Source organism: Pelecanus crispus, chromosome 15, assembly GCF_030463565.1.
Source record: "Pelecanus crispus isolate bPelCri1 chromosome 15, bPelCri1.pri, whole genome shotgun sequence".
NCBI lineage: Eukaryota > Metazoa > Chordata > Aves > Pelecaniformes > Pelecanidae > Pelecanus > Pelecanus crispus.
In genome coordinates this window covers 8,604,061-8,625,764 of record NC_134657.1, presented here as the reverse complement: position 1 = coordinate 8,625,764, position 21,704 = coordinate 8,604,061, and the positions used below count along the sequence as shown (strand labels likewise).

Genomic DNA, 21,704 nt, shown 5'->3' with positions numbered 1-21,704 from the left:
GCTGGAGACAATTCTGCTTTGTTATGCCAATGAGTATGTTACTTATAGAAAATGGGAAATGACAGCTTTTGTAGCACTCAGCATTGCAGAACGATATGCATGCACGTGGGGAAGGCTCAGCCCAAGGTCAGAGCCTTTTTATAAAGGAATCACAAATCCTCAGATAAAAGGTGCTAGTGAATTTTTATGTTTTTCAGGTGAGATCTTGGATACTTTTAGACCTTGATGTAAACTGAAACTATCTGTTATGCACAATTATAACCAGTTACCCAGCCTATCTACTCAGTGAACAGTCCGATAGCAAGCCTCTGCCAGACAATGCAATTATGATATTCCTCTCCACCACTGTGTGCAAAGAAGAAACCTACCCAAGAACAGAATATTTAGTGTAGACCTAATCTACCGAGTGACTCACCTTGCGTTTAGAAAAGCTGCCCATCAATGACCGGCTGTACCTTTTATGGGTACTGAAGTCTTCCTCAGATTCCATATCATCCTCAAGTTTATTCTAAAGCAACCAAACAGAAAGAGAAATGTAGCAGACAAACAGAGTGCTACAGAGAGCATATTTGAACATCATCAGAAATAGTCTGGGAAGCAATCCTCCCTAAAGTGTCAACAGAACTGGACCAGAGCAATGCAGACTTTTGGAGTATATACCACATACATCCATTGACGCCAGACTGGTTTGTAGCTTAATGTTTGAAAAGCATAGTTTAACAGGGCTTGTTTCTGCCAATTACACAGTTTTACTAGGATATTCCATGGTAAGAAAGAAAAAAAAATTCTCGTAATCCCTAAAAATGTATGTATTTCATTGATGCTACTGTTTTTTAACATGACCTTACAGTTTCATTGTTTCCTAGACTAATAAAACACAGACTATTCTGGTTAACAGCTATGCAAAAGGATTTTTGAGGTGGATCTTACAAGAGTAACTGTCTGATACATTATGTAAATCATTAGGCTTAAAAGCACATACAAAACTCATGCCAGAGAAAGTTTTAGGAAGCTGATTTTTCGTTCTCATCTTGTTTTAATCCCTAGTTAGTACACCTGCTTATTATTGGCAGATCTCCAATGTTCTTCATTTGCATGCAAAAATCTTCCTAAGCTTTTTGTGGCTTATTACAAATTCTAAAATGGCAAGTTCATGAAGTGTAGTCTGTGGGCTGAGTACATTTTTATAAATAAGCATTAGTATAAAATTAAAATGCAAATGTAAATGCATAGAACATAGAGAATGGAGGGGGGAAAAAAGCCCAACTTTTACATGCACTTTTTAAAATGGAAGATAAAATTCTTTCTGTTGAAAAGTCATTTCATGTGTACATTTCATGCACCAATTGCCGTGTGAGCAAGAAAGGCTTTGCATGTCTGACAGTGATGTTCACCTGGCATCATCATTAACTGAATGAAATCAGCTATGAAGTCAGTAACATAAGATTTACTCAGTAAGCTAATAAAACACAACAAATGGAAATGCTAACCAGCTCTTTCTCTGAAGTCACTGGAGAAAATCACTGGACTTTGGAGAAAGAGGTGGTTAGCTTTTCAGTTTATATTTTGAAGAACTGCCATATTTCATTTTCATCTGCAATAACAGACTATGCCTCTGCATCAAGTGTGAATCATAAAACCAGCTAAAATTAAAATCTCATTATCAGCAAATCAAAAAGAAGCTTCTACTAAATGGACATAAATGTGAAAAGTAGTCTTCCTTATAATATAGCTTTTATATAAGCAACATGAGGTATTAATAAGATGTCGTGACAAAATATTACAGCAAGTACTATGGAAGAAGGGAACATTTTTTCTTATATATTGAAATAGCCAAATATGTGTTGGTCAGGGCAGTCATCCAAGCACAGAAAACATAGCTTCAAAATCCCAGTTCCACCTAAGTCTGAGTGGGGACATGAACCTCGATCTCCCACATCCCACGTGAACGTTTTGGCTATCCGGTTATTCTTGAGTTCTATTACCCTAGTTAACCTAGACAGGAGACAGGGACCTAATGGCAAATAGACTCTGCAAAATTCATTGTGTGACTCGCACTGTCTTGTTTTAAGGGAAGTGTTGAGCATTCTTTAGTTTCATTAGTACTATGATAGCTGCAGACATCTCAGGTAAACTGAGCTATCTTTACTGGGGAGTCTCAAACCAGATTTAAAAGCCCAACTTTAGACATCCACCTTTGAAAGGACAAGCATTATTGTTATGAAATAGTAGTACTACGTAGCTACAGAGACAAACAAAACAACAGTCAGGTCAGAGGTAAGTGAAGTACAAAAAACATGTTCACCTTCTTGCTATCTGATTTGAGACCAGCCTTTCCTGTTGATGGTAGAGTGGTAACTGTAAAATTGTTCGGATCTTCACAGTCACGGATTTTGGATTCTTTTATCAGTGAGTCAAGTTTTTTCTTTGCTATATTCTCTACTCTTTTCCTATTAGTAGATGCCTACAAACAAAACAGAGTCATTAAACCAGGTAGTGATGAATAAAGTCTTAGTAATTCCAGCCAGGATTAATGCAAACTAAAATGTTATGTGCAAGAAAAAAAAGAAAAGTAAAAAAAAAAAAAGAAGAAAGAGGTTCTTCATTTGCATAATGTGAAGCAGTTACCTGCAGCTTGGTATCAGACTTAATGTAAGGTACGGAAGTATGTGATGCCCTGAAGTAGATGTTGGATCTAAAGTGCAAACAGATTGTCTGAAGTGATGAGAGAGTAAAAGTGATTAAAACGGTTCTAGTTAAACCAAGATTGACCGTTAGCAGAGCTATTCAGATGCAATGTCTGTTACAAGCCAAGGATGTGCTAACACAGAAATGGTTATTACTGAGATGACTCCCCATACTGAACTGGATTAACATATGCTATGTTTTGCAGCACATACTTAGTAAAAAATCTGATCTATTCCATTGTGCTGTCCAACAAGCCATTCTTCATGGAAATTCAATAGTAATGGATATGTGTGGAAACTCTGAGTAAATGGTATTTCTCTCACACATTGGGGTTGATGGACAGCATTCAAATGCTATGTCAAGCTTGACTCTGCAGCTATAATAGATGCAAGATTCTACTGGATGGAATGGGAGCAGCTTAGAATCTTGATTTCAGCAGTTCAAGGGCAAAGTGCAAGAGAACTCCTGTCCCCTCCTTCTCATACGAGGTTTCTTCTCACTGGGATGGGAAAACTTAACACACATGTACATTGAAATGGTCACTTAACTTACATCTCCATTCATTAGTTTACAGTCATCATCAATCTCATCAGCACTGTCCTCATCAGAAACTTCACCTTCCTCTGCATCATCACTGATGCTGGCTGGAAGTTTCTTCCCCTAGAAGATAAAATGATTACACAGGCAGGTTAGCATGCAGCTCTTGCTATCACACATTTAAGAAAAAAAAAAAAAAAAAAAGAAAAAAAGAGATATTATTCAAAGCATGCAACCCAGTCGCTATTGATTGAGAAGACATTTGTTCAGAACCTTAACTACCAGGTTCTTAAAGACTGCTTTTTGTTAAATGATTTTAGTGATAAGTGATAACCAGGCAGAAATCACATTCATCACAAACAAAAAGAGGGATGAAGCAAACAAAACAGGTTTTTACCTTAACCAGTATCTTTCCTTTAAGACTTGCTGGTGAAGGGAGCGTGGTACAATCATCACTGTGCACAGAAGACAGATCCAGTTTGTCTCCCAGAATTTCTATAAGATACTGAGCCATCTTCTTCTGCTGAATGACACTGCAATGGTTCTCAATTGACAAGATAACAGGGTACCTGGCGGAGACATAAGCAAGTATCATCAACTGCAAATTTAGCTTTTATAGCATTGAGAGGATAAGGGTTATTATGTCTGAGCCATTCCTGTAACAGGCATCACCACCAATGAAATCCACAGGGGTTAGATAAATCAGTGTGGGCACAGGACTGATACCCCACTACTCACTCCAAACTGAATGGTCCATTTTTGACAGCCACAAGGTGACTAAACTTCTGCAATCTGATTTGATGCATTTTTTTCCAGAGCACACTTTTCACCTTCCTACGCTACCCAGTCCTGACCTCCACTTCCTATCAAACAGATTCTAGCAAGCCACTCATAAGGAAAACCTAAATAGCCGGTGCCTCCAACTCTCCTCTCCTTCAGCCCTTTTGTACTCTCATAGGTAAAAGTAAAAAAAGGTTCCAAGAACTGAAAAGATGCCCAAAGGGGCTTTGTCTTTACCTTCCCACTTCCAACAACCAAGCAATAAACCTGTTGCGTTAAGTTCTGCCGTGAAAACTTTTCTAGCTAGCAACAGAGCAGTATCATACAAACAATACAGATGAAGCCTCTTCTACAAAGACAGTAAGTATTATTTCTAGATTTTTTTTTAATTGTTGATTCTCCAGGCTGAGGCCAAGTTGCCTGGTTGTTTGAAAGGCATCAAGGTAAGAGTTGTGAAGCATTGATTCCAGCGTGTTTGGTGCCATATAAAAGCACACTGAAGATGGATTTCTGTTTAGAGATGATGCGCTCAAAAAACACTATACAGTGCAGTTTGTAGAGCTGAATTATGAGGGATTAATTATTAAAAACTAATTATGAATAAAAAGATGTCTACCCTGACACCTGCCCTTGTTAGCTCCTCATCAGGAAAAGGCTTTCAGCCAGACAATGCTTGCAGGACAAAACTTTCCCAGTTGATGACTATAAATTCCTAGCTTTGCCTAAAAGAGTTCCTTAGTTGAGTTCGTGGCCTACCAACAGCTACGCCTCCAGCCTGTCCTGGGAAAGAAAACACCCGCAAGTCTAAACTGTGTTTCATTCAGTACCAAACTCTGACTGAGCATCAATACTTATCAAGAAAAAAAACCCACCACAAATAATAAGTTGTAACGTGGTCCCAGTTAACCTTTCTGTAAAGCTTTTAAGAATTGCAACAATTTCAGAAGCGTTGCTATATATTCTGCTGGCCAGCTTTCCTTTGCTTTATTTACCATGTCTTCATGCAAATTCCAGAAATTTCAGGCTCACAATAATTTTACCTGGGCTAAAATGGCAGTGCAAGTTTAGCTCAATTAATGAAGGCAGATGGACTGCTTTGGAGAAGCTACTGGAATAGTTTTACAGAGACAAATCAATTTATCTTAAAAACCAAAAAAACCCAACCTGATAGGTTGACACACACATTTTGACTCTCAGGTGGAGGACAGTACTGCCAAGGTATATGAAACTTCCCATTGTATAACTCTCTGATTTCCTGAGCAATGTACAGGTAGGGAAAACAACCTATTTCTCTTGAACAGTCTGCTTGCTCCACAATTGGGCTACTGTCTCTTTGTATTCCTTTGCTGCCTGACTTGCTTCCTATCCCTGGAGCAACCAAGTGTAACCTTGGCATCACTGGAGTACACATCCAGAGAGATGTGGTTAAACTGTCAGCTATTCACTAAAAACATTCACTGTCAAAACATGTTGATCCTCTTGTCTTCTACAAGTGGGATAAAGACAGCCCCACAACTATGTACAGAATGTCCCTAATCAGTCAGTTTTGCCTTGTTATTTCTTTCTGAAGGCTTTCTCCCTGCAGAAAACAACTCAGATTTCTGTCTGGCATATGCAGAAACAGGTTGGATTTTCAATGACTGCCTTTACAAGGACGCCTGGGAACGCCCCGGTTTATAGCCCTGAGACTCAAAAGTTGGCAGGCTGTATACATACTCATTCTTGATAAAGGCATATTTGTTGATAGTTTCAATCACATCTTTGAAGAGAATTTTGGAAGTCAAAGTGTATCCATGGTGGACAATTGGTTCACCGTCCGGCCCATCCCAGCAGTCAACTGTAGAATAGAAACAATGACACCCATCAGACAAGTAACATCTGGGGCCACCATCTGTGGAAGACTATGAGACCCTGCAACTCCCTTCAGCAACCCAGCCAGACATGTACCCAGCAAAGCAGGGTATAGGTTCATTCCCACCCTTCATCTCTATCTCCCTCCTCACTGTGCTGAACGTCCTTCCCCTGAAGAAACTTCCTGGCCTTGACATTCTACTGTGTACAGCTGACTGTTCCCATTGTTTGAGAAAGGCCCAAGCAAAAAAGGTCTCCTTTAACAAGTGCTGAGGAGTATTATGGCAGGAAGAGAGATGACATAGCATAGCATTACTTTCATTATACTACTGCTAAACCTGAAAAGGAAAGCAGAGAATCTTAGCCAAGCTTCTCAGACCACAAGCAAAGCCAAGACTTAGGCATCTCTAGCCCTCCTTGGATTTTGCCTAACCTTATACTTGTTTACAATCATATTTCCATGAAATGTTTTACTCCTCTGAGGCACCCATTGGCATGTCCACAATCTGACCTGAGCAAACCATAATATTGGCCTTCTGAAAAATTGTGAAAACACTTTGATGGTCAGGATATTAAACACTATTATGAAACAGATACTGTCTCAGAAAGGCATTACAAACATCAGAAGGGATTTCACATAAAGGCTCCCTGGTCACTGCAGACATTGTCAACATTTCACATAATAGAACCCTACTTCCCTTACCAGAGCTATCAGCTCTTCTCTTGCATGTAGCAGGAACTCTGCCATATTTGCCAGTTTGGTTGCCATACGCTTGTCTAGAAAGTATATACACCAATACATTCTACTGAATTTTAGTATCCTCCCTACAAAAACATTTTTATATTTTTTTTCCTCAGTACCAATGATACTGCTCTTCAAATGTCTGCCTTATTTCCATGCTCAAGAAATGTATCCATTATATGGCAACATTACTTTCTTGCACTTTGCGAAGGGAAGACCCCATTCTACTAGGCTTTTTCCTCTACCCAATTACCATGTCTTCTGCAGAAGTCATGAGTCTTCCTTTACAGAGGAGAAACAAAACTACAGAGCCTACTGATGATTCCTTTTTGATCTTTACCTTCTACGCAACGACAGCCAGATTGTAGCACCCATGCATACATGTCCACCCTAGACTGGGACATCAGCTGATCTCCCATGAGGTAGGTATTATGTGAAGAGGTAATGAAATAGTGACTCAAAGGGTAAGTCATGTCCTGATTCACTTGGTAGTGTTCTGGGTTGAATATGTCCCCTGATGGACTCCGCATGTAATTGGTGAAACCTGTAAACAAACAATACTATAAATAATACAGTTTTGCCCTTTTTGGTGCTGTAGCCTTCCTAAAAGAAGCCTAAAAATGCATCCCTACATTCACGAACATGTAAATAAGATAGATAAATAAGTAACACCACTATATCCCAACTGTCACAATGACCAATTGCAATTATTGCTTTCAAGAAATTTCTAGTTGCTTTGTACATTTCCCTGCTCTGCCTTCCCTGAAAAAAATACATCTATATAACCCAACCTGACATTTTAGGCTTATAATTTTTGTCAGAAGACTCTGCTGGGATATTAAGTCACATAGCATATAAAAGCCTCCAGAGGTCTGCAGCCATATCCTGGCATCGCTCCTCAGTGAAATTAGTTGAAAGATATATGGTATTGTACTGCCTAGAGACAGCTTCCAGTCGCCCAACATAGTTTGAATCAAGGGAGATACTCTCCCCTTCTCTTTTTCTCCTGAAAATACCAGAAGAATGTCAACACACATTGGCTTGTACAAGCAACAGCCTCTAATTTTGATATGACACCACACGCACAAACATGCATGCGGATGGGCATCATCTGCAGTATTGCATCACTGTCACTTTATGAGACTGAAATTCCCTGTAATACTCCAGGCCTGACACCAAAACATCGATTATCTGTAGCACTTTCAGTGATGCCACCAGAACAATTTATTTTCCGAAGTAGTGGGATGCTTGCAAATCATGCAGACTACGTCATCTGGACAATTCCTGTATTGTAATCATGACTCTTGTTCAGAAGCAAAGTTTTAGCAAGTCATGTTTTTTATCTTTGTATGAAATTGCTGCTCTCAGACCACCAGGACACTTTTGTGTACATATACACGGACACTTTCACAAGACAGACTAACATTAAAAACCGTAACTTCCATTTCAAATGTCCCCAAAATTCTTTTCATTCACCACCAATGAAAGACTAAGATTTCCACTCACATCCTGGCTTAACAGCTGCTGACAGCAATGATGCCTTTATTCAAAAGGACTCTGCTTCAAGACTTCCAATTCTCCTGGCATTTCACTCATTTTGCCATAAAGAAAACAGTGCCTGTATAAAAATCCCGTCAAACTTCTACAGGTCTTAATGCACTTTCTCTGACTGTGACGGACTGCTGCTTTTTTTCACTAGAGCTACACAAGGCAAAATAACTCCAGTCCTCAAAATCAGCCTCAGAATACCGGTCTACAGAACACAGAGACGTTGAGCTGGGACAGAATTTAAGATAAAATGTCACCTTTATGATGGTTCTTATAGGCTTTACATTTTGTGTTGATGAATGTTTTATTAAAGGAAAAGAGATGATAAATACAAATAGCAGCCAACAATAGACTAGGAAACAGTGCTAAGGAACCTCAGCCTAGCCTAATATCTGAGTCTCTGGAGGCACATATCATGATCAACTAGCAAACCAGTAATACAGCTAGAGTGAAAAAAAAAACCAAAAGACTAACCAAGTCAGAGCAGATAGCATGAAAAACTGATAGGGCACGGTGTATGTCAGCAAACATGCAGCTAATGACTCTTGGCAAATGAACCATTTCTTCTTCCTACAAACCAGACAGCTGCTACAGGAGTAATTCCACACAGCACTGTTAGGGCAGCCTGTGAACGATGCTATAGTTTGCTTTAAGCTGTTGCATTTCAGTCTCCCTAGGCACCACCCAATTTGTTTTCTGGAAGACAAGACAGATCGAAAGTCTCAACTACACACAACGAGAAGAAAAGAATAACTTCTCTGTGTGTCTGTGTGCGCACACGCACACGTGCATACATGTATATGCATGCAGATATATATCTATGTGTTTTAAGCAGCTCTTTGTCAGTACCCATCCAGCAGTGTACCCCTTGTCAGCTCCTCGGTCACCTCTGTTCGGATGTTATCACCAATGCACTCCAGAAACCTCCTGCATTAGTTAAGCTCTAGATATGTTCTGTTGTGTTGCACTTCCAGCAAAATCACCCATAAGGAGCACAGCCTGCTAATGTGAAGTTTTTCCCAGTTGTCTCAAAACGACCTCATCTTCTACCTCCTCCTGATCAGGGGATCTGTAGCAGACACCCAGCAGAACGTCACCCATGTTGGACGGTTCTCTAATCCTATCCCATAAACTATCAACTGTTTTATCATCCATTCTTAGGCAAAGCAATTTTATAGATCAGGCTAGTTTTTTAAAAGGTTTTCTTTCCTTTTGTATGAAAAGCATGAAAAACTACAATTGTTTGAAAAGCCTAGTCTGACTTTTCTAGCTATGAGGAAGGCAAGATAACGAACCTGATTATTCATTATTTATGTGACTGCCACTGACTGTAAAGCACCAGAAGATAAAACCATGAATATGTCAACGGCTGCACTCACTTAGCATTAGTATAAGCTTTAAAATAAATTGAAAATTTAGTCTGAAAGTAGAAGAGACCTGAATCTATCCTAAGCAACCATCATTTCTTGAAAAAAACCCACCTTACTCAATATACCAGGAACTACCCACTTCTTCATGCAGTAAACAAAACCGAACTTACATTTTGCCACTTTTCACTATGACAACACACCCACAGAAATGGACAAGACTGATTTTCAAAAGGTCCTAGAACTTTTGCACAGAATCTAATTCCTGAGGAATGCAGTCTGTCCTTGGAGTCAATAAGATCTGGCAGAAGATTTACTATTTAGGGGAAAGGATTTAGAATCAGTCCTCAAAATAACAGCTACCATCGTGATGGTACAGCATCATTATATTCAGAGTGAACGCTTTAGCACCAGAGGTCATGAAAGCATGCTTCTAGACAAATTTCATTTATCATCCCACTTCACATGTTTATTCTGGATCACATCACTCCTCTCATTAAAACTTAAAGAATTTCCAAAAATACCTGCAGGAATGAGGAACTAAATTCTACTGTATTTTCCAAAAGCACAAGTAAAGGCACATGCAGCTCCAGCTGACCTTCAATGACTGCTGCTTCATCATGATATGTACCTTTAAACATCTTGCAAAGAGTACCAATTTCCCTTTAGGTTCCTCAGCAAATAATACATACTAAAAAAAAAACCCCAACATTACTGAAAAGCATACTCTATACAACATGACAAAATTCTATGACTATATATTATGCAAACGAATGCCATACTCTCATAAGCATTTAAACAGTTGCCTCTCTCCTACAAAAGCTCCACCAGCTAGCTTACCATCAATCCCCAGAGCTCCTTCCTTCTTGTTCTCCAGGCATGGCTCAAACTTGCTGATGATTTCCAGGCAGTGTTCTTTAGTCACATTCGTCATCTGTAGAAGTAGTCAAAAATGAAGTGTTAACTAGTAATCACAGCCTCTCCTAGCTCTTCTCTCTGTGTACAGTTTAACAACTGGCCAGATCATAGAATCATGGAATGGTTTGTGTTGGAAGGGACCTTAAAGACCCTCCAGTTCCAACCCCCTGCCACGGGCAGGGACACCTTCCACTAGACCAGGCTGCTCAGAGCCCCGTCCAACCTGGCCTTGAGCACTTCCAGGGATGGGGCATGCACAGCTTCTCTGGGCAACCTGTGCCACTCATCCATAGTGGTACTAAGGATTTCCAGTTACCCAGAGATGCTCACTGCTGTCAATCAGTGTCAGGTCAGATAAGAACTAGAGTGCTTTGTGAAGTTTCTGTCCTATTGGCAGCTGCCTGATCACAGCCAATAAAGAGAGAGTTCTGCTTTGTAGGTCATATCTGGTTAGAGGGTTATTAGGCACACAGAGCGACCAAACAGAACAAGCTTTGTCACCAACCAATGGGATTTCTTCTCTTGCAGGATTAAAGGATTAGTTTGCATTATCAAAGGGTTTTTACTTCGAAATAAAACAAGAAAATGGCTCATCTTTGTGCAGCAGACAGAAAAATCAGTTACTAGCAGGGTAACAGAGAATCGGGACATAATGCTCTCAGAAAGCTCCTTGAGGAGATCTGCTAACTTCAAGGTTGCTTTGCATTCTCAACTGAAAAAGGAAAGAGTACAAAGGGAAATACGTGTTTGTAAATGTTAGTATTTTTTTTTAAAAAGGCCATTTATTATATTCTGTAGCTTTTTTTTACTTGCAATGTTTTCATAATTCAATTTAAACACTATTATTTAATATTCCTGCTATTTACTGTTGATTTATCCTTTAATTATTGTCCCTGCTATTATTTAATATTCCTGTCCTGAGTGGTCCAGCAAATCCTTTCCACCAGGTGCTGTACCTGACACATGAAAATACAGCCCCTGTCACCAGAGGGGACTGCCAATACAGTGACCAAGTTGATGACTGTTTTGGCAACATGGAATCTTTGCTTAGGGGGAAATGAAACCACCAGCACATCTGCTACCAGATCAATGCCTTTTCTGGGGGTAAATGAAAACCTAATAAATAAATGTAAAAGTAGGAGAAGAAGAAAAACCTAACCCTTTATTTGTCCATACATTATAGGTTTGCTGGTTCAAAAGCAAAAGCTCTGGAACAACAGAAGGTTTTTCTGGTCCAGCTTCAAACGCACAGAATGAATGCTTGTTTTCCCTGTACATATCGTACGAGAAAGGGCAGCACTAGGCAAGGGAGAGAAGCCCCAGGGGCATGAGTTGTCCACATCAGTGATTAGCTGAGCTGCTTTGTGTCCTGTGGCTAGTCTTCATCTCCCTCTCACCATCTGGAGGATCAATTGACCAATGAAATGGAAATATATCACATTTATCTAAAAAGATAACTTCCAGAGAGGTGGCTTTTTATTCATTCATTTCTTAGACAACTTTTGAAACTGATGGAGATGTACGACTTACAGGCATGCAGCTTCAAAAGAGATCATGAGAGGAAAAAGGCAAAGACAAGTCAATACATTTGTTCCTGCACTGACTGCATCTTGCTGTCCAATTATTTTTCCTCACTTCAGAATCTTCCCCAAGTCTCTAGATGAAAGATCATAGGAAAATTCAGGACCTCAGGAAGTCATCCTGCCCCAAATCCTGCTCAAAGCAGGGTAAACTAGGAGGTCACATCAGTTAGCTTAGGGCGTTACCTAGTCTGGTCCTCAAAACCTCCAAGGATGGAGGCTGCACAAGCTCTCCAGGCAACCTGTTCCAATGGATGAATGTCCTCATGGTACAGATATTAGATGCCTTGCCATTTTCTGGTCTGCCACGTTACCATGTACCACAAAGCTCCAAGCTTGTTCTGACCAAGCGGTATTTGGGATAGGAGTAAAAGTGTTAGGCTTCCAGGTAGCTTGGTTATAAAGATTCCTAATGCCATAAAGGTTCAAGTCAGTGATGGAGGAAGCAGATCAGTGGGCATGTACGTGGTGCGCCATATGCACAGAGATAAGAAACTTTTATCTTTTACCATTGAAAAATAAGAATATATCAACACTAGTTTCCTTTTTTCATGAAAACATATATGAACTGTCAGAAAATGGACTTCTGTAACTTCAGTGCACACAAGTGGCTGATGGACAAAATTTCTAGTGTGACTGATGTAGGCTAGCCCCCTTGTTAAATACAGTAACGCAAGTGGATAGCATTTACTGCAATACAGCACATAGTTTGCTGGTATTTTGCTGAATGTGCATAAACAACTACAAGCACAATGTATAGGTGCACTTCAATACCCGAATAGCAAAGCTTATAAAGCTGTAAATTAACATCTCTGAAGAATCTGAGACATAAAATGTCTCAGATTCATCAGCAACATTAAATATCATGCTTATCATTATCTGCTGGCTGCTGCCACTCCCCCCCCCCCCCCCCCCATATTATTATACAGGGCATACACACATTACCTGGTTTGTCAGACAAAAATATTTTGCCTGTTTCAGAACAGCGAAATGGGAAAACAGTCTTTACGACCCACTCCGGCAATGGAGTTAAAGCACTAAGAAACAACTTAATATGTACTACTACACATCCTCAAAAAACTTTCCCAGACATGAATAATCCTCTCAACCATTCTTCAGAAACATAATCTTCCACTTTATAAACTGAGATAGTGTGACAAAGTAATTCAGTGTCTCATCATGGACTACACAGTAAGTCAAAAGCAGAGCCAGAAACTGCATCTTTGCACCAGGGAAGTGAATACTGGGAAAAGACAGATATTGATGGAATTGTCCTAAGAGAACACAAGAAAAAGAAAGAAACTGTAGAGACTATTTAGGGGCACAAGAAAAGAGCCTACAGAAAAAAGAGGTAATGAGAGCAAGAAGATTCAAGAAATAGTCATGCTAGCCTACAAGATGAAAATCAAGAGGCATCGACCTGTCTATTTTTCACATGCATGACAACAAAGTTCCCACCCCTTTTAAAAGGCAATGCATCCCCAATGGCAAACGGAAAGGCATGCAGATGGGAAGTCTTTTCGCGGCTTGGGCCTACCTTCTGTTCAATCTCCAGAAAGCGCCTCAGGTCATCCGTATCTAGGTAGTCCTTGTGGTTGCTGTAGGTGAGCATTAGCAGGTACAAATCGCGTCGTGTTGACATCATCTTATAGAAAGCGCAGAACTCATCAAAGCCCAGCGTGCCCTGGTTATCATCCGTATCAGCCTCCTGCGTTACACACCAATAAGGCAATGAGACACCCAACTGCCCAGCAATAGCCTGAACAAACTTTAAATAAACAAACTCCTCCATGAGAAAGAAAGCAACGTTGAAATTAAATGCAGGTTGATGCTGCCTGACGTGGCTACCCACTGCATGGCCTGCTACAACAGATTGATTTATCAGGCTGATGCTTGTCATATGAGTGCTTTGCACAGCTTTCCCCTTTGAACCTCTTAAATATATGTGTTGGTGCATGAGCCAAGTAAAAACTTTTAAGGCCTTTACTGTTCCACAGGGAGCCCTGCTTGAAGGACTACTTCCATCTACGGCAATGAACAACAGCATACTCCGCAACACAGAACAGAACATGCATATGTCTGGCAGAATTACCCATTCATATTTTCTTGAGAAGATCATTAGAAGCCAAGTCATCTTGAAATTAATTTTATATTCAGGATTTGGGAGGATATCTCTTAAATCCATGTCCATAAACTAATAAGATCTGCAAGAGTACTAATTTTGCAAGCAAAGAAAAAATCATCAGTAAATGACACTATATTCTCTGGTATATCTATCCCCTACAACATGTATGTTTCTTGGTTCTTTACTTTTTGGGGTCAGGTGCCCCAGCCTGTGATCTAAACCACCCTCAGCTGTATCAGCAATACTACTTACTGTTTGCACACAGTGGAGATAGAATTTCTTCAAAGAAATCCTGTGAGAGTGTGATCACAATGGGATCCACCCAACGATACAACTATTTGGAGGAGAGATTATGGAATTACTGTGTTTCCTAAAAGCTTGTTACTAGAAGCATGAAAAGATGAATGAGAAATTCTGCCAGGGGAAGGTATGAAAAAGGAAAGCTGCAATGTTTCCCAAACAGGGTAGACAACACTTGCGTATTTTATGGGGGGGCGGAGGGGGTCAAGCTTCTCCAGCAGCACTCCCTACTTTGTTCTCAGTAAAGAAGTTGGCGGCATATTGCTTTGCTCACCTTCGCTGTAGACATGTTTAAGCACATTCCAGGTCACAAAATTACAAAACAAATAAATCAGGGAAGTTTTTACCAAATCTTCCTATTTTTCACTGAATTTCCTTCACATACTGCAACACGTGTGTTGCATCAGTTGTGGAAAATGCTGACAGTAAGCTCCCACAACCATGGACAGCAGCACTGAGCAGCCTTCACAAAGCACTTCTGTCCTGGCACGCTGCCATCAGTTCACACTTATTTGCCCAAGAACGAAGCGCTGCCATAACCCTGCAATTTATTCTAATGCACCCACAGAGATTCTTAAAAACTTACACAAACAGCCGCCTCCTTCCCTGTTCACAAAGGACACCCTGCACTTGCTCCCTACTTTTAACCTTGATAGACCTCTCTGTTTTGTCTCTTCCAGTCTCACACTTCAGCACTTTCAGAGCCTGCAGCAGCTACAACACTGACTGACAGTATCATGGAGGAAGTGACTGGAAGAATGAGGAGTCATGAAGTCATAGATGAAGCTCCTTTAGAAATGAACCCCAGGTGAAAACATGAATGCATGTGTGAGCAAGAAGCTGATAAATGAGCTGATAAAAATGGCTTTTCCCATTATAACTATGGCAAGAATTTTTAAACAACTCACTGTTTTTTTTAACTAGAACAATTAATATTCAAGGTAACTTTCTTCAAGACCTACATATAATCTACCCTATTATATCTTAAAATACTTGATGTAGCTATTTCATTAACTGCGAGATTTGATTTTTAATTTCAAGGCTGCTTAATATTCTGATCCTAAACTATCAAACAGCAATTATATTTTCAGTTGAGACCAGCTCAGTTTCAATTATGCATTGCATGTGGAAAAAGCAAACCTATTCTTCTTTGCTAATAGCATTTCTAAAGCACCTGGTGCGTGTAGTAATTGTCGTTGATTACAAACAATAAAACCAGAACACGGCATACAATAAGCAGAAATTTTTTCCCAGGAAAGTTTTACCCAGTCTCATCTATTTGGCTTGCATGAAACCTCATGGTTCATCCTGGAAAGAAAGTCACATTAATCTACTAATTTTAATGAGTTTTTAAATTCAGTTCTTCACTAAGCTACAGCCGTAAGCCTAGTACTTGCTAGTATGGAAGAAAAAATACTGAAGAAAAAAAAAAGTAACAGATAAAAATGCTTGGTTTTCTCTGGCTGTACATGCATGATTCTCAAAGGCTTTTGAGCCTGGAATGTGTCCCAGAACTGAATTATTGCAAATCCAGCGATCACTAGGCTAGCATGACTTTCTAGTAAACATGAAGCAGTGCTCAAACAGCTGCCATTCCAACTCTGAGATTTTCAGGCACCTAAATGTACATTATGCTTCTTAAGGTACATACATACTTCGTCCAGACTTTGCACCTGAAAAATGAAAATAGCTGAAAAGTCCTCACCTCCAATACTCTCATAAGGTACAGCCTGCACCCTAGAGGTAACAATTTTGTGTACGCAGACAACCAGGACCTAACACAGTAGCACATGCTCTTGCAGGGATAGGACTACAACCCTTCATCCCGGTAGCCAACCCCCAGTAGAAAGTAAGATTAAAAATAAAAAAGGAGTTTTTACACTTCAGCAATACCAAAAGGCCTACTTGCTTCAAAGTGGTCTTCTAGCCACGCAGCAACAGGAAAAAGGACATGTCCAGGCAGTTTCATTCTATAAGCACTTTATCAAACCAGGAAAAATCACTCAAAACAAGAAGAAAAGCTTTGGAAAATGAAGACATGAACTTCAAGAAAACTTTAATCAGTCCTGGGCAAACTGCCCAGGAGTTGTACAACCTCAGTAAATGCTTGGAATAAATGATGGCTTCAAGCACCAACAGAGAACAGAATTACCTTTGCCTTGCCACAGATCTTTGGATGGAATTAGGCAATTCGCTTATTCCCGCTTCGGTTTTGTGAAACTGGGCTTCTAACATCTCTCTACCTTAAGTTAGGCAAAACTTATGTATTCAGCTACAGACAGTGCCTTGGACAGATTTAGACTGTCTATGAAGTCCTCGGTAGATAGGTATTTGATCTCTTCCAGTGCTACTGAAATTCCAGCATTTAGTTTTCTCTAAAACAATCTCTCACAGCCTCTCCAAGAGAACATTCTTTGAAATACCAGAGCTGCTGGAAAATTATGCTGAGATATCCCTGACTCAGTGTAGTGCAGAAGTTACGGTAGTTCACCATGCTGAAAACAACTTCGGCTTAGGTCCTTCACACAAGAGACTTTTTGGTTATGAAAGCGTACACATCTCCATAGTGCAGTTGCCCAGTAAATTGGGTCAAGGTCCGTAGAACACAATGTCAAACAAATAGCTCTTAGCAGTGCAAAAAAACTTGACAGATACATAAGTTTGTATACTGGATATTTTATTAGTACCAGTTATTGGAGGATATTGGACGCTTTACTAGATAATATTTGTTAGAGAGAACATAATCAGAGGAGGAAACGTGACTGAGTTTCAGATCAACAAGTATAGCAAAAAAGCAATCCTTTTACTGTATGTCTTTATGTTATGTAATACTAGAAGGTACCTGGTGTAATGCCTTTTTCTGTGAATTTATCTATGACGTGTTTCTGGAGCTCTCTTCAGTTTACCAAATGGGCTGTGTCGTATCTCTCAGTAGAGTGGAAACAAAGCAGCTGCCGAAGTATTTACAATCTCTCCCTATTAGGTTTCATGTTAATTCTCCAGCAGCTCAATCCTTGTTCTTTTAGAAAAAAATACATTTTCATTTCTTACCTTAAACATTTGCTTGACTTTTTGTCGGGGTAGGTTCACATTCAGTTTGTGCATTAGCTGGAGCACTTCACTAATACTCAGACTGCCATCACCATTTTTATCTGCCTCATCAAATGTCTGCTTCAACCACATTGAACAGGAGTTAAGGAACAGCATGGAATATCAAGGGATGTTACTGAACATTATGTTTATATGATTTTTTTCATGTCAGGAAAGACTGTATATGAGGCTGGGGATGAAAGTTCGAGGTAATATATAATATAACTCTACTCATGTTATTTCAGTAACAGCTTCTAGACTTGCTATGCTCAACATGTAACACATACTGTTTACCCACACTACAGCACAGAAGAACTAACTTCTGAGCCAATTGCAATGTTGCACCATGCTTTGTCCTGTATATAACCAAGTGAAATGGATAGCTTTACACAGGGAGTAACAGATGAAGGAACGTACCTGTATGTTTTTCAGTCCACTCCAGTCATTCATCTCCAAATCTTGCCCAGAACAATCCTCTTCAAGAACTCCTCTCTGTCTCTGGAAACTGGGAATGCAATGGGAACCACTCTGAAGCCTTTGAGCCTAGTGCTTACTTTTAGCAAACCAAATACTTAAAAGAATCCCTACGCTATTGATAGCTCTCCACCACTGGGGAAAACTCTCAGATAGTATAAGAAGGATATTGGTCTCTGGTCCTTTGGCGTTTTGAGAGGCTGTCTTCATCACTGATCCCTGCCATCAGATATTTTAGCCCTGTGATCCAGGTGCGTGCTTCCTCTCCACTGGAAGACACCAGGTCAAGAGATTCCATATGGTCTCCATAGTAGATGCTGAAGCAGCAGTTGGGATCGAAACTGCCATCGGCATAGCGCTGAAAGATCTCTGATTGCTTCCCCTCGCAAACCTCCTGAAGAGAGTCGATAGAAACTAGAATGACAAAAGCACGTGGTTCATTAATGACTGTGTGCATTAATGAGTGCCCTAGGCCAGACAGGATGCATTTATCCTGTAGAGAAAGGGCCCAAACCTCACACTGCAAGGTCCCCAGTTCACACAGGTTTCGTCTGCAACTCATTTACAACATACTACAGTACTGCCACCCGCATAGCTAACAACAGCAACTTCATCTTCATAAACTATTAATAATAACATCATTTACTGCCCTTTAAATTCAAGTACAACATTCTTCTTGATCACCCGTGAATGTACCAAATCCTTCATGCTCGTTTGTTTATAAGAGGGCAAGATCCCAGGAGGAATCGAAGAAAGGGCTGACACTCACTTTTGGCTTTCTCATTCTTTCGAGAGGGTCTCCAGCGGATACATGACTTGTGCTCATCCAAGTAATAGAAGCGGACCAACCCTTTGGAACTGCCACGGAGTTTGATCATTTGGGTCCCAGCTTGCATGGAACTCATACATCTTTCCACTAAAGAGAGAAATAAAGCGATATCAGTAAGTCTGACTTTGCTCCCTTTAAAGCCGCCTTTACAGCAAGAAAACATATCAAGCAGCTGCCCAATTAACAGTTCAAGTCAAAGGGTAAGATTGTGTGCACTGTCTGATATAAGAGGTCAGGTTATAAGATCAAAAAGTCAGAAAGATTCATGGCAACTGTGGACTTATCTGTAAATGTGAAAGTTTTCATTCCCGTATTAATAGGTATGAAACATACATATGTTGGAACTAGCACAAGGTACATATCCTTCTTAAGACCATCCCAAATGCTTAATCTGAGCTCCTACAAGACATAAAACTTGTGCTAGACACAGTATGAAATTTCACCTGGAAGCTTGTATCCTTGGCCAGCAAAAACTAGCGCAGTTCCATCCATGTCAGGAGAGTTATTTTCATTATGCCTCACGTTTTTGTCTCTTAAACATGCAGTAACAAGTTTTTTTTCACATTCCTCTCTGTAAATTCTGGAGTTCCTGTCAGCAGTATCACCATTTAGAAGTACCACGGCTTCTTAGGAAGCAGTTTAGTTCACGCTCTGTCTACCCAGAATCCAATTAAAAAGACATTTAATTACCAACTTCATCATCAAAAGTATTCTAGGAACCCTAAAAATAATTCAAAGGCTTTTGTATACAAATAACTTAAGAGTTAAACCATTTTCACTGCCTTAAAAATTACAGCCAGAAGGTGATTAGAGTCCAGCGTGTGACTGCAAAGATGAAGCCGGCTTCGAAGGCTACATTCTTACAAAGAGGTCTACAGTAGGGCCAACAACAGAGTGATTTTATCCTACACCAGTCAGGGAAATGTACAGCCAAACAAAAATCCTAACAAGTAGAAGGTGGCATTATTTTGATTTGCCTTCTCTAATATAAATAGTATTTTGCTGTGCTTAAAAAGATTCCAAAATTTTCTTCTTGGGAAGAAGCTGAAAGAACAATACTGAGCAGATACTATTTGCACTGATCGATGTTTTGGGTAAGGCACTGGGATACTACAAGGACAAGTATGAATAAAAAACTACCAGTATTTTTTTTCTGTCCTATAACATATACTATGAGTAAACCCCCACATTTGCATTGAAGTGGATCTGAAATATCAGTTAAATATAGTTCTTTATGACTGAGTTAGAAATAGCGAGGTAGAGTAAAAAGAAATGGAAAAAATCATTGACGTTCCTGTGCTTTAGAGCTCATATTCATACAAATTCAATTCATTTACTCAGGAAAAGAAGGTCCAACAAAATAGATTAATTTGAAAGCATATCACTAATAATAAAAGACAATTTAAATTTAACCCCACAATTCTGTACAGTACATTGTTTATGTTAATAAAATATTTACGGAGAAACAATATTAAATTAAGAACAAGATAATCCCTCATGTAACATTTTATTTCTTAAAGCTGATCCCTTGGCTTCAATCACAGATGCCCTTAGACGAAATCAATGTCATCAGCAGGTATTAGTCATAAAAGCAAATGCTGTGCTACAGCTCAGAAGCATTACCAGAATTCACTACAACATCAGATCCAAAGTGGATTCACACGCGGCCCAGCCGTTTCCCAGACACTACAATCTTTTCAATATCTGCTTTCATTCCAATTCAGAACAAAGAGAAACACGTCTCAAATTTACTGTGAGATAGTAATTATGGAAAGCTTGAACTTATTTTAATTTCACCAGGTTTATAGTTTTTTGGAAAAAAAAAATTATCAAAATAGCTAATAAAATTTCTGTTAGCGCTAAGACTTTCTATTAGCACACAGACTTCAAACCACATTACGTTTCCAACTTCCTCTTTGGAAGTTATTGTAGTAAATAATTTTATTTGAAGAAACGAGAAGAGCAGAAATGAGAGAAGTATTAAAGACTGCACCTGTTACAAAGCAGAAAATAATAAAGCAGCACCAAAATAAAAGTGCACTTTATGCAATACACATTTACTTTGCTTTTACGTGAAGTTAGAATATACTCCTTCGCCGTCAAAAATTTAATAAGCATCCTTGGATAGCTTTTTCAATGCAGCTCTTTATTTCTGTTGCAGGATTGCTCACCCCAGCCTAGCCAGAGTATACAGTACCTCGGCAGCCACTCTGCTGCCAGTTCCAGCTGATCTGGACACTGGACTGTTCTTTGGGGATTCAACGCACAATTGCAAGTGATTCTGTTTCCAGACGCAAACCTGAGCTCAGTTCTGTTCGGAGCACCTGGCAACTGAACGGTCAAACCACACCGAATACTTCTCTTAAGCATCTGTTACTATCTTTCTGGTTTTGGTGACACGAGGAAAGGAAAGCACAAGAAACGTCTTCCCTTCTTGTGTCAGGAAAACAACAACAGCTTTTCTGCATTCTACCAACATGATGGGAAGGAAAACCTGTAAGGTAATGCAGAGACGTTTGCTAGGGGTAGCTGGACAAAGACCAGGAGATTGAGACAGAGAGCGGAAACGGCGCACCTCCACATCCCGCACCTGTATGGGCACTGAAACACACACCCCTACCTGACTGGAGGTTTAGGCCACTAGAGACTGGCAGAAAAATGTGCAGTGGGAAAAAAAGTCATAGTGGTACTTATACCAAAGAAAAAATAAACCTTTTTTTCTGAAGTCTTTCACAGCAGCTGAATGAGAACAGCACACTGATGAGAGGACAAGCATAACTGCTTCCTACCATTGTTCAGATACCTTCTTTAAGGACGCATTTCTATACTTCAAATAAAAATCCCTCAGCCTTGCAATGAATCATTTTTCTGAAGA

General features: G+C 39.8%; 1 protein-coding gene across 3 annotated transcripts in view; it reads right to left on the bottom strand.

Annotated features, from left to right (window-relative positions):
• PLCH2 (phospholipase C eta 2) overlaps window positions 1-21,704 on the bottom strand; it is a 95,620-nt gene that overhangs the window by 20,940 nt on the left and 52,976 nt on the right. For all 3 annotated transcript variants that reach the window (XM_075721517.1, XM_075721519.1, XM_075721516.1), the window contains exons 2-12: window positions 18,770-18,916; window positions 18,171-18,414; window positions 17,488-17,617; window positions 13,549-13,719; window positions 10,354-10,447; window positions 6,939-7,142; window positions 5,722-5,842; window positions 3,623-3,794; window positions 3,241-3,348; window positions 2,306-2,464; window positions 416-508 (exon numbers count right to left, since the gene is read on the bottom strand). In XM_075721517.1, coding sequence (XP_075577632.1) covers window positions 416-508; window positions 2,306-2,464; window positions 3,241-3,348; window positions 3,623-3,794; window positions 5,722-5,842; window positions 6,939-7,142; window positions 10,354-10,447; window positions 13,549-13,719; window positions 17,488-17,617; window positions 18,171-18,414; window positions 18,770-18,916 — 1,643 coding nt within the window. The remainder of the gene's footprint in view (window positions 1-415; window positions 509-2,305; window positions 2,465-3,240; window positions 3,349-3,622; window positions 3,795-5,721; window positions 5,843-6,938; window positions 7,143-10,353; window positions 10,448-13,548; window positions 13,720-17,487; window positions 17,618-18,170; window positions 18,415-18,769; window positions 18,917-21,704) is intronic.